Source organism: Dermacentor albipictus, chromosome 1, assembly GCF_038994185.2.
Source record: "Dermacentor albipictus isolate Rhodes 1998 colony chromosome 1, USDA_Dalb.pri_finalv2, whole genome shotgun sequence".
Lineage (NCBI taxonomy): Eukaryota > Metazoa > Arthropoda > Arachnida > Ixodida > Ixodidae > Dermacentor > Dermacentor albipictus.
Genome location: NC_091821.1, coordinates 484,071,390 through 484,084,787, shown reverse-complemented (window position 1 = coordinate 484,084,787; position 13,398 = coordinate 484,071,390). Strand labels below are relative to the sequence as shown.

Below are 13,398 nucleotides of genomic sequence, written 5' to 3'. Positions count from 1 at the left end.
GGCGGAGCAATCGATGAGAGCAGAATGTGCGGAGAGGAAGTCGAGGCCGAGGATGATGTCGTGGGGACAGTGAGCGATGACTGTGAATAGCACGGTAGTGGAGCGATCGGCGAAGGAGACGCGGGCGGCACACATACCAATTACGGGGGCTGTTGCGCCATCGGCGACACGGACAACAGGCGTCGTGGCGGGCGTGATTATTTTCTTCAGCCGGTTACGAAGATCCGCGCTCATTACCGACAAATGCGCCCCAGTGTCTATGAGAGCTGATACAGGAACACCGTCTACTTTCACGTCAAGAAGGTTCAGATGAGTGGGCAACGTCAGTAGAGGATTTGGCGGCGTAGGGAGCAATGCAGCGTCACCTCGAGGCGCTGCATCGTCTAGTTTTCCGGCTGGGAGCGGCGTCCGAAGGGAGTCGGCGAATAGGAACGGCGGGGCTGGGGAGAGCGAGATTGTCGTCGTTGGGGCGAAGGCGAACGAGAATAGGGGCGGTTCGGCGCAGGAGAATCGGTGGCGGCATTATCTGAGCGGGCAGCATAGGGACGAGAAAGGCCACCTGGGGGGCGAGAGTAGGCAGTATATGTAGACTGGTTCAGGGAACTCCAGCGACTGCGGCAGTGCCGAGAAATGTGCCCAATTCGATGGCAGTGAAAACAAATTGGCTTGTCGTCTGCAGTGCGCCATTCAGAGGGGTTGCGGAAACGTGGTGGGTAAGAAGGTGCGGGACGAGGTGGAATCGAAGATGCCGGGTGGGGATCAGGGCGATGGGCCGAGCAGATGGTGTGAATACCCATGTTGGCGAACTCCTGGCGGACAACTGCCTGGATCAGGGAAACAGTCACTGCAGGTGCATTGGAGGGGCTGGAGTCGAACGCAGCCGGATAGGCGGCCTCGATCTCACGCCTTACAATCCTGGTAACATCGCCAGTGTTGGTGGGACGAGGAGCGTCGGCACAGGAAGATGTCGCTGGGGTGTTGGGCAGACGGGCAAACTGTTGGTCGATACGTCGGCTTTTAGCGAATTCCAGGCGGCGGCACTCTTTTATAACAGCATCCACCGTCGCGACGTTGTTAAATACGAGCAAGTTGAAGGCGTCATCGGCAATGCCTTTGAGGATGTGGGAGACCTTGTCGGACTCAGTCATGTGTGCGTCAACTTTGCGGCATAGAGCCAAGACGTCCTGAATGTACGTGACGTAGGGCTCCGTTGGCGTCTGCACACGACCGGAAAGCGCCTTGTGCGCGGCAAGTTGGTGACCGTGGGGGTTGCCGAACAAGTCTCGAAGCTTTTGCTGAAGCGAATCCCAACTGGTCAGCTCATCTTCGTGCGTCCGATACCAAACTCGAGGTGTGCCACCGACGTAAAAGACGACGTTGGCGAGCATGATAGTTGGGTCCCACCGGTTATTGCGGCTGACGTGTTCGTAAAGGCTGATCCACTCCTCGACGTTGTGGGGATGCGCGACCTTCGCGCCTCCCCTGATGTTTTTCCCGCATAGCGCGTCTCCTGTAGTGCGGCTTCGCCGCACATGCGGCGGTCCGAGTGGTACAGGCGCAGTCCGAGAGATGGCGTTAGTGTTGCGCGGCTGTGGGGTTACCCTCGGCGGGAGAGAAGGCGCGCTCTCTGGGGTTCGAGGCAGGGACCGGGACGGGCGTGCCGCACGTGCAGCGCGGCTCTTTCCCGGCGGGTCGACGCACGCGGGGACGTCTCCCGCGTGCGCGCCACCCATGCTTCTGCGAGACCGCCTCGCGTGGCCGCCTTCGAACGCGCCACGATTCGCGTGACTATACACGCGAACAACCAGGCGTTGGGATCCAGCATGGGGCGAACATATTCGCTCGCTTCCGGTCGCGGTAAGTCGGACTTCTAGATTTGTCGCGCGCCCATCGGCATGTTTTGTGGATAGCAACTCGGCTAGCAGGCATTGATGTATGAAAGGTGCAATAAATGCCCTTGTGACTGTTTGCACTACTGTGTTGTCGTTCCTTTGTCCCAAGAGTGCGGTGTGATATACCCCACATCAGACCCCACATCTGGCTGCCCAACGTGGAACTCTTGGGGCATCGGACGATAATTTTAAGTGTTGCTTCGTTCGAGACCTTTGTTTGAACCGAAGCGTAGGCCTAGCGTGGATTTTGATCGCTAGCGTCGGCGGCATGCTTTCTTGAGCGAGGTGACGGTGGCTGTAGCGTGTTTGAAGATGTCGACATGCTAAGCCTTTTCGCAAGTGTTTTTTTTAATGACAATCGTCGGGACGAGAGCCACGTGGTCTGCATCCTGGGAGAGCGAGGCTGAGCGCCCGCGGAGCAGTGGCAAGCCTGAAGCGAGTGAGTACGGAAGCCTCGTGGGTGGTCCGAATTTCTCATGTACATAGCTTCTTCTATCTCTTTGACTCGGATGAAGTCGCGGCTCTGGGAGCCGGGTGGTCGCGGGCCACGGGTGCCACGACGGGCTGACTGGTATTGCGGCCTGGCACCGGGCGCTCCGACACCGTCTGGGACGGTGGGCGCCGTCAACTCGGATGCTGTGTGCACCGAGCGGAGTAGGACCACCTCACAGAGCTGACGTCTCCTCGCGGCTGCCTGTTTTGCGCCCATTGTGGGTGTTGTTTTTGGATGCCGGTTGTTGTCAGGGTAGCGACGCTTTAGGCCTAAGGCTTTACGAAGCTGCCTGTCGCACGTGGAGGGACACAACCTGGTGGACCGTGGCGTTGAGGTGTTGCACTTTGCTTACCTCATTCTAGTTAGCCTCGCACGAATTGAAATTACTCGTTCGACTCAAGAAAGCGAGCTTCGTTCACGTGAACTTAGCATCTGAGTAGCTGCCCGATCTTTTGCTAGCCGAGTTGAACATCGTACCACGTGGGCGATACGCATGCAGAATTCCTCTCCCTTGCACTACTTTAGTGTTTGCCGAGTGTGTTGAGTTTACGCAGTGTGATTGGAGTCACCCCTGGTTTGCCGTCACCTGCACATCGTCTGCGCTGCTGCCCCGGACTACGATCGAGCCACCCCGGGCGATGGTGATGCTGTGGCCAGTTCGGCGCGGCGACTTCGGCGGCCTCCTGTATCCAGCTCACAACCCTCGGCGGCGGACAAAAGAGCCGGCGGTCACCGACAGCTACTGCGGCTCCCGCCAGCAGGGCGAGTCGGCGCGAGCGACGCTTGCTCGTACCGACTACTGCGTCGTCGTCTCCGGAGTCCTGGCCTGGGATCGTGCCATCGAGGCTGCAAAGCCGCTGCTGTGACCGGCGGACGCCAGCGGTGCACCCAAGGACAGTCGGCCCGCATGTTATGGACAGCGTGTAGACATTTCTTCGGCGCGACCACTGTTGCATGTACTATCTTGTTCGCGAAGCACGGGTTAATGTTAGGCCGTGTCACATGTTTCGCCGGAATAAGAAGTGATTTAAGGTTGGAGGGATGTGGGGATGCGCGACCTTCGCGCCTCCCCTGATGTTTTTCCCGCATAGCGCGTCTCCTGTAGTGCGGCTTCGCCGCACATGCGGCGGTCCGAGTGGTACAGGCGCAGTCCGAGAGATGGCGTTAGTGTTGCGCGGCTGCGGGGTTACCCTCGGCGGGAGAGAAGGCGCGCTCTCTGGGGTTCGAGGCAGGGACCGGGACGGGCGTGCCGCACGTGCAGCGCGGCTCTTTCCCGGCGGGTCGACGCACGCGGGGACATCTCCCGCGTGCGCGCCACCCATGCTTCTGCGAGACCGCCTCGCGTGGCCGCCTTCGAACGCGCCACGATTCGCGTGACTATACACGCGAACAACCAGGCGTTGGGATCCAGCATGGGGCGAACATATTCGCTCGCTTCCGGTCGCGGTAAGTCGGACTTCTAGATTTGTCGCGCGCCCATCGGCATGTTTTGTGGATAGCAACTCGGCTAGCAGGCATTGATGTATGAAAGGTGCAATAAATGCCCTTGTGACTGTTTGCACTACTGTGTTGTCGTTCCTTTGTCCCAAGAGTACGGTGTGAGATACCCCACATCAGACCCCACAACGTCTTCCCCATCTTTTGCCGAGAATACGCCAGGATCACGGGGAGCGGAGAAGGTGATGTATGTCGTCGAAGTGGCAGCAGGTGTCGGAGCCGTAGAAGTCGGGTTGGCGTCGCCGGGAGCCATGAAGGTAGGCTCGACGTACCGTCCACTGCGAAGCTCCGTGACGATGTACAGGGAACGTCCACCTCCACCAAATATGTTACGTAGGAAGACACCGAAGAAAAGCTATTTACAAGTATATTTACAAGGCAATACGCCGCAGTTGACCAAGAGGCAACAGCCCGCGCTAGCTTCCAATCGTCGTCTTCGTCTTCTTCCTGCTCGGCTCTTCGTCATTGGGAATGCTACCCCGTAGCAATATATATATTACATCAGGTTCGGAAAGCTGGCTGGACCCCAGCGCCCCCCCCCCTTTGAACAATGAGATCGCTCTGCCTACGATAAAGAGCCTGGTTACAAGAGCCCTGAGAGAACAAAAAAGCAATAAACAAACCTAAGCCCCCTACTGGGACCACAAGAGCTTCCCGAATCCTTTAAAGACTATACATTACAAAGACATGATTAGTGAACCCGTTCTAAACATTTGGCACGTAAAAAGGTTGGGCACGTTCCCCATTTTTCCCGTGATCAATCAAATGGTCAAATGGTCAACAATTGTTCCCCATTTTTTCCCGTTCCCGCGATCAATCAAAATGGTCGAGCGGTCGCAGGTCACTATAGGGTTTTCTACAGTGTTGTATGGAATTCTTCTGTGGATTCTTCTGTCAATCATACTTGGAACAACTAAAATAAGGTGGGCATCAGACTCAGACACCCCCTGTTGTAGTGAAACGCAAGACCGTTGTGTTTTCGCAAGCATTTATGGCCTCTATTACACACTCACTGCAGGTCTGAACACCAAGGCCCTTAGAACCTCCCCCCCTTTCCACCTTCCCCTGAGCATATCAGCAGCCTCATCGTACGGTTTGCAGGAATTCCGCAAGAAGATCTCACACAACAAAAAATGTGTAAATCATTTTATTGATATGCGCCATTCATTTCAGTTAACGCAGGGCCAATTTTATGAACGAAAGCTGACACATGGGCCCCTTGGTCTGCAGCACCCTTTTTCGACTGAGAACTTCACAGGCTTTAGATGCGTCCTTTATCTACGACGGCGGAAGCCATGGTGACCAGCGGCCAATCCGCCATAGCCAGCTGGCCCGTACTGACCTGCCGCGTAGCCAGCAGAACCGTAGCCGGAAGGAGTATGTCCGCCGCTAGCATAACCGCCAAGGGCCGGGCCACTAGGGGCGTAGCCGAAGCGCCCGTAACCACCAAACCCGGCTCCAGCACCACGGCGGCCGTAAAGACCGTATCCGTTTCCACCATAGCCACTCAACGCGTTGCTGTAACCAGCGGATGCCCTGGCGCCGTACGCAGCAGGTGTTGCAGCCCCAGCAGGAACGGGCAGGACCACGGGTGCGGCATTGAACACAACGTCGGCGCTGGCTCCGGGCGCGGTGCCCGGTTCATTGGTGTCTACAGTGGCGCGGAAGCCGTTGGCGTCCGCGATGTAGTTCACGCGCCGGTAGAGGCCGTTGACGTCCGTGTAACCGTACGAGCCAGTCTTTACGTTGCTCGAGTCACCTTGTTCGCTGCGGAACTGCCGGTTCCCGAACTCGTCAGCCGTGTCGTAGCCAAAGCTGTACGGCTGCGGTGGCTGCATCGAAAAAGAGAGCACGCGAAATATCAAGACACCTGTATATATATATATATATATATATATATATATATATATATATATATATATATATATATACCAGAAAAAAAGCAGTTCTGGGTCCGGGTAAATATTCACAGTGAAGTAGACGCGCGTATGAAGCGGTTTATTGACGTTTCGGCCGGGGTCCGGCCTTCATCAGGCCGGACCCGGTCTTCACCATTGTGATGAAGGCCGGACCCCGGCCGAAACGTCAATAAACCGCTGCATACGCGCGTCTACTTCACTGTATATATATATATATATATATATATATATATATATATATATATATATATATATATATATATATATATATATATATATATATATATATATATATATATATATATCACATCAGGTTCGGAAAGCTGGGTGGACCCCAGCGCCCCCCCCCCCTTTGAACAATGAGATCGCTCCGCCTACGATAAAGAGCCTGGTTACAAGAGCACTGAGAGAACAAAAAAGCAATAAACAAACCTAAGCCCCCTAGTCGGACCACAAGAGCTTTCCGAATCCTTTAAAGACTATACATTGCAAAGACATGATTAGTGAACCCGTTCTCAACATTTGGCACGTAAAAAGGTTGGGCACGTTCCCCATATTTTGAGCGTTCCCGTGATCAATCAAAATGGTCGGCGCTGATATAAAATATTGCCTATATCGTTGTGCAAAAGAGAGCACGCGAAATATCAAGACACCTGCCAAAAGGTTGCAGCTAAGTATAAGTGGAGCTTAGCGGACGTGTCTGATGCATGTCTTAAAGGAAATTCTGGACGCTGCAAGATAATGTAATTATAGTGACTAATTCACAGTACAGAACACTAGCGAGTGAAGAAATATTCACAAGTTGTCTGCAATAAGCTGGCGGGATTATGGGCTTAGCGGAATAGCGTATCCATATTTGGAGACAGGGGAAAGCGGTATGAAGCTTTGCGTACTGCAAATGCCATCTATGCATTCTGTTGTTCTCGCGGTTAATAGTGACATTTAAAAGAAAGCGCTTCGGATCGAATTCCTCCTAGCTCTATGACTTTCAGAGGGGTATGAAAAAGATAATTACAATGAAGAGACATCTAGTTTTAGTGTCGCTTTATAATGGCAGGTATTATTTAAAAACCATTTGTAGCATGTGATATGAGTTCTCTTTAATCTACCTCGATGAGTGCTGAGCGCAACGGTGGGAGTGGGAGTGTTATAAACTTAATTAATATATTGAAATTCGTACGTTACATAAGATTCGTTTTTTCTCGTTGAGTTGGAATGTTTAGTTTTATGACGACGTAAACAGAAAAATCACTGGATTTTAACTTTTTCTTTTAATTGCGACAAGCCTCATCAATATAACTGCAGTGGTTGCAAAAAAAAAAGAAAAGCTTTCTATGTTCCCATGTATATAAACAGAAGCACCCGCGCTGAAGTTTACTCTTAAAGCACGCGAAGTGTGACGCAGCCGTTATGCTTGCTCGTCTTGCAAATATGCGCAATGTGGCATAGAGCTGATGTTAATGGTGACACTATAAGAGTGTATTGTGAACAACGCGGTCTTCCGGTTAGTTTCATGAATCTGCTCTGGAAGAGCAGTCCTGTTTGCCTTGAGGAGTGCTTATATGGTCTACGAGAAAACATGATGTCTTTAACCTTTCGCCGAACCAAATCGTGTATGTGAGTGCGTGCGCTTCGCTTTAAAAGGAATGCGGGCATTGGTTTAAGAAGAAAGCTGTCATGGTGCTGATATAAAATATTACCTATATCGTTGTGCAAAAGTATATTCGGTTTGTATGTCCGGAAAAAAATGAAACCAGTCTAAAACAGGTGGTCTTAGCCGTATTGTGTCCTTTCTTCGAAGCCTCAAATGTTGCTCTAATTAAATTTGCCTGAACTGAGGGATAGTGGGATAGCAGTTGCTGAAGAATGTAGGTCAGCACGGCAATAAACTGTGTTACTCAGGTGGGCGCTATGTATTCCGCACTTTAACCTCATTATGTGTTTCACGGCCGCGCAGCACATTTGGGATGAGAATGACCGATGTAGTGACTTTACTTTTGTCCTCCCCACATGGGGCGGTAGGAAGTGCGTATGTGTACAGCAGCTACTTCCTCAAGTTTTCAGTATAACGAGCAGTGCTGAAAAAAAAAAGGTTTCTCCAGCGCGCAACTTTATGCACCTACAACGACAAAGAAAGCGAAGTTTGGCATAATCCCAGCCCATACATTACTTACAGCCGAGTAACCAGCGTATCCTTGGTAAGGTGTGCCTGCTACAGGAGCGTTATAGCCACCGTACCCGCTGTAGCCGGGACCCTGGTATCCAGTTGCGGAGTCATGGTGATTGAGCGCGCACGTCTTCGCGACAAAGCAATAGACGAGCAGTTTCACCTGCAGAGATGGAAAATGAAGCACTGGCGACACCTTTTCTAGATAGTAGCATCGGGTATGGAACCTAGCAAAACTGTCATACATCTTCATGTTACGGAGTAAAAGCACCTTGGAAACACATAATGATAGAAATGAAAACAAGTGTATGAAAACCCCTACAAAGAATTACTCCCAGGCATGTAGTACTACGCAATGTACTTCTCTCATAGGCATATCTAGCTTGATGTGGCAATACATTTCAGTGCAACCATTCCGAAAACATGCAGGCCATGCAAGGTGTGGCTTTTCGCATTAAAAAAGCACAGACCGTGAAGTTATCTCAGGTAACGGGTGAGTGTCTTATGAGTAAACTTCAATATATCGTTTATATAGCAACGTCTCAAATTCTGTGGAATATTATATGCAACTGTTCTTAAATTACATAAATTCTGCACCCCCATACTTAAAATTTAGGCGACGTTCTCAATTATGAGAGTTGCGTGGTATTCAAAAAAAATCAAAAAGTCCGATGGAAAATACAGTGTGGTAAATTTACCTTGGAGAACATTTCGATTTTGCCCGCTTCCTTTACAACGTATGGTATGGCAACTTATGGCAACTTCCAGTTGTTCTGTGCGATACAGTTCAAACGAAGCAGATGTGGTCGGTGTTTTACACTGGAAGCTTGTCCGCGGCAGCCAGCTTTTATATCCTGCCAAGCGAACGCTTTCCACCAGATCTCGCGACGTGTGGAAAGAGTGTACACTTTTCTGCTTTTGAACATATGTTTTTCTTGCGGGTAGTCTGTTGCATGAAAGAAGCTCTTCAGTGAAAGCGCAATACCCCTGACATGCTTGCTGACTGCACGCAATGTCAACAAGCGTGAAGATTTCATGCTTTGCGTCATGCCAGTGCTAGAAAGGGAGAAATCGTGACGTGCCTCGCTCGCGCTACGTTGCTTCCTGACACTCCCCAAGCTGCCACTGACTGATGCATTGCACAGTTCGTTAGTTAGCTGCAGTGTCCTTTAGCTCTAGGAGGCCATGAGAGTACTGTGAAGGACAAAATGTCAGGGCCTAGCCTATATAGAAAGCGCTGAACATTGTCCAATCCAGCGGGCATGGCGGGAAGGTAAAGATGCACTACGATTATCGAGCGAGGAAATAGAGTTGAATTCTCTCATTTAGAAGTGTCATGCATTGGTCATACTGAAATAAAGTATTTTTTGTGTAGGCGTAGGGTTCATACCTTTGTCTATCACTGTACATCTTGCTTACGTCCACAGCCATTATTAACGACAAAGAACAGGCCGATCACAATCAATGGCTTGTGTATATGTGGAACTTTTGCAAAGAAGACCACCAAGTCAGAGGCACTACTAGACACGACGCAATGTCAACAAAGACAATATCGACTGTGGCAGGACGATGAAGCGGTAAAGATTGCGGCACGTCGGCGCTAGTGCCATGGAAGAGACAACAACGGTGTGACGCGGACGAGACACGACGACAGTGACGATGACACCGCATCACAACTATGGTGTTTCTGCAGCGAAGGTAGTTGCGTCAATTGTTCCATAGGTCGGCAAACTCACCAATGAATCATCTCACTTAAACAAAGAATGACCTGCGAATTTGTGCGTGCACGGCTCAACAGAATTCTGGTGAGTTTAGTTTGAGTGAGCCGAACACATAAAACTTTTCGCACGAGTCTCGGTGAGTCCGCTAATTTTGCCGGCCTATGTCAGCAACTTGGAAGACTGAGGACAAAGTTCTCTGCGCCGAGTTTGTCTTCCGATCTGAAAGTGAAACCTAATGTCCTCACTCACACTTACCCTCCTGTCTCAAGCGTATTAGACCAAATGGACGCGTACTGTAAAAGACACGGAGTCAAATGTTTGATACAGCCTCACTAACTGGCAGTCCCACATTTGTAAAACTCATAATTCATATGGTCTCACTAAGGTTACACCCACTCACACTTACCTGGACTTGGTAGGCAGGTGTAAATGCCAGGAAGTATGCATACTTGTGAGGGACCCGTTATTGTGTCAAATGCGAGCGTGTCTCAGTGCTGACAAGCATGAGTGTGAACAGAAATCAATGGCGTTGAGTATGAACGTACGTTTTCAATATCAGTGAATGCTGCTGACTGTGAGTGCAGGAGATTATTGGCGTGAACGAGTATGTTTTAGTACAAGCAGAGGAGTGTGTAGGCGAGTGCTTCGTAGTGCGTGTGAATAGACAGTAGTGTAAATGTAACTATAAGCGAGCTGTGATGTTACGCTGAATCAGTGAGCGCTTTAGCGACATAGAAATCAGACCAGTGTTAAATCTGAGTTCAGATCAAGTAAAATCAAATTCCTTTTGATTGAATAGAGTTTAAATCCCTGATCCTGTTTGTTTGACTTAGCGGTAATTGACCGGTTCTCTTAGTGGTAATTCGGACCCGTTCTAAATTTGTGAGTTCGAATCAAGTGAGAGAATGGGCAAATCCATGACAATAAATGGAGTATCAGCCCATAATTCATAGAACGTTTCTGTTTCCGTAATTCTGTGAATCTGACTGAGCCTGAGTGACTTTGAGTTCGTGACCCTAAGTAGGTCTGTTTCAGTCTGATTCTGATGAGTCTCAGTATCCGCGGCTGTGTAGAATTGTTGTGAGTCTGAGCGACTGACTCGGCTGAGTAGAACTTTTGTTTGAATGAACCCTTATCAGAAAGTATATTTTGTGAATGAGCCTTAGTTATTTTATTTTGCAGGCCTATGCTGTCAACAACAGTCATGGCACAATGACGACGGCACAATGACGACGGCACAATGACGACGGCAACGACGGTACGGCAACGACGAGTGCGGTGGGACAATTTTACCCTGACGCGACGCTTTGTTAAGCAAACTCAAATGAAACATGAGAGGGTCTGGTGTACCATGCAAGATAAATACTTCGTGCGATTGATGATCATAATCAGAAATATTTTGGGATATTGTTATTAACGGTGACTGGTAAAGAATGTGGTTGTGAAGCCAACGGTAATTATTCAAAAGGATTTTGTAACAACAGTAAAAAAATCGCAAAAGAAAAGAAATAGTGTGATTGAGAAGTTAGACACAGGTGATATCACTACGCTTTCCAACTAAAAGAAATAAGAAAGCTACCTAGTGAATGTACTAAATGAAGTTAACGAAAGAGAAATTTTAACGACCTAGTTGGGAAAAGTCGCAGCACAAAGTTAAAATGAATACACTTTGAGGTTGTACGTGTCAAAACTACGATCTGAATAGCTGAAACGCCTTAGTGGGGGCTCCGGAATAGTCTTGACCACCTAGGTTCCGGTAGCGTGCAATCAATGCACAGCGCACGAGACTTCTTGCGTCAGGCTGCCATATGAATAGAGCCGCCGCAACGGGAATGATGACCTGCAACTAATCAGCACAACGCCTTAGCCAGTGGGCTACCGCGGCAAGTACGAATAGCAAATTAGTAATTAATGTATAATTAGTAATTACTAACACACTGCATTGTTTATTTTCCGTACTTTATTGTTATACTTCCCGTTTTCCCACTCCCCTCTGTAATGCCTTCGGGCGTTGAGGGTACCATAAATAACTAAATAAATAAAAATATTCCAGAGCAATGCGCATGTTCGTGTAAATGTGCCGCCGCATCGGTGCTTCGCATGATAACAGCACAGGACCGGTACAAGGTAGGTCAAGCGGAAGTCGAGGACTTTTATGCGCCATCCTCCTCAGGGAAGCAGAACTGTAGCAGTCGTGCGTTATCTCGCACAATCGCAGCGCGATTTCTGAAAAAGCTATTTATTTTGCGCAGTTTCAATAAGTATTTCAGTTTTCTGTAATTGAATCGTATACTTTGAAGTGTTGCCCGGATATGGCTCGACTGTGCGAGTCGTTGGCCGCCTAAAAGCTTTCGATCACTTTTTTTCATTATATACTGCGAAGACGCGGTCCAAGCAGGGAGGGCAAAACATGGTACATACGATGAAAATAAAATTGACAAAACAAAGAAAGACCATAAAATTACAAGATTAGGATGTTGATTCAATTATACAATTCAATTTGGTTCCATTACGAGGGAAAAACACTTATATGCGTTCGTTATTGCAAAAAAAAAAGGGTTTGTGCATAACGTCTGCGGTGGCGTGTAGGTCTGGTCGATAACTGTTATAATTATTCAGATGGGTCATGGGGTAAATTGTTAGTGTGAAGTAGATTAAGGAATTCAAGTCTATGTTTCTTTCTTCTAAGTGCAAGTGGTTGAATGTTGTTAATTTTCGTAAGTTCAGTGGGGGAATCAGATCTCGAAAGTATGTTGAATATAAACCTGACCGCATTTTCATGAATTCTCTTAAGACAATTGATATAAGTTTTTGTGTATGGATCCCAAACGTTGCATGCATATTCCAACTTAGGTCTAAATAAGGAGAAGTATAGCATAAGATTTGGAAATTAGAGGGGGCTTTCTTAAGTCTGAGTCTCAAAAAGCAGTTTTCTGAAGGATGAAGCACAAGTGTTAGTTGGGTGATCGATGCATATTGTATCGTCACCGTATCGAATGCGTTATGGAAGTCAAAGAAAATTATGTCTATCTGTCCGTTTTTTTAAAGGTTGATGCAAAACAATGTAGTACAGTGACCAGCTGTCTGACAGTCGAATACCCTCTTCGGAACTCGTGCTGAAAGTTAGTTAAAATGGAATGCATTTTTCGGTATTTCGTTAGGCTTGTTGCTATGATATGTTCGATGAGTTTGCAGGATGACGACGTTAAAGAAATAGGATGGTAATTTTCAGCAAGTAGACGGTCTCCTTCCTTATGAATTGGTGCAATTCGGGCTTTCCTCCATTCACTCAGTAATTGCGACGACAATAATGAAGCTTCGAATAATATATAACAAGCAAATTTTATAAGGTTAGGTTCCAGTAAGGAATGTTTTCAGCCCCCCTTGAACATTTGGGGTTTAGGTTGAACACCTAAACACAGAGATTGCGCCAGCATATGTTATAAAATTCACATCAAATGGGTGGTAGAATGTGCAGTCGATTCTAGTGAACAATCACTAGGATTCGAGAAGACACTGTGAAAAAAGATATTACAGTGATAACAAGTTGTACCTTCTCGTTAACGAGCTGTCCATTTACTGTCATTTTGTACATTATTTTCGTCTTGACAATGTAATTCCAAAATTTACTTGGATCTTTAGCAATAAAATGAGGTAGTGATGAGTGAAAATAATAATCCTTTGACCTACGCACGGCAAGTGCTAGCTT

The 13,398-nt window shown here is 48.4% G+C and overlaps 1 protein-coding gene across 1 annotated transcript; it reads right to left on the bottom strand.

Annotated features, from left to right (window-relative positions):
* Positions 1 to 5,091: 5,091 nt before the first annotated feature.
* LOC135907960 (spidroin-2-like) lies at positions 5,092 to 8,765 on the bottom strand. Its single transcript, XM_065439774.1, has 3 exons — positions 8,667 to 8,765; positions 7,976 to 8,131; positions 5,092 to 5,714 (listed from the first exon to the last, which is right to left on the bottom strand). Exons 1-3 carry the CDS (start codon positions 8,676 to 8,678, stop codon positions 5,157 to 5,159), a joined length of 726 nt encoding a protein of 241 aa, XP_065295846.1. The 5' UTR covers positions 8,679 to 8,765; the 3' UTR covers positions 5,092 to 5,156.
* Positions 8,766 to 13,398: the final 4,633 nt, after the last annotated feature.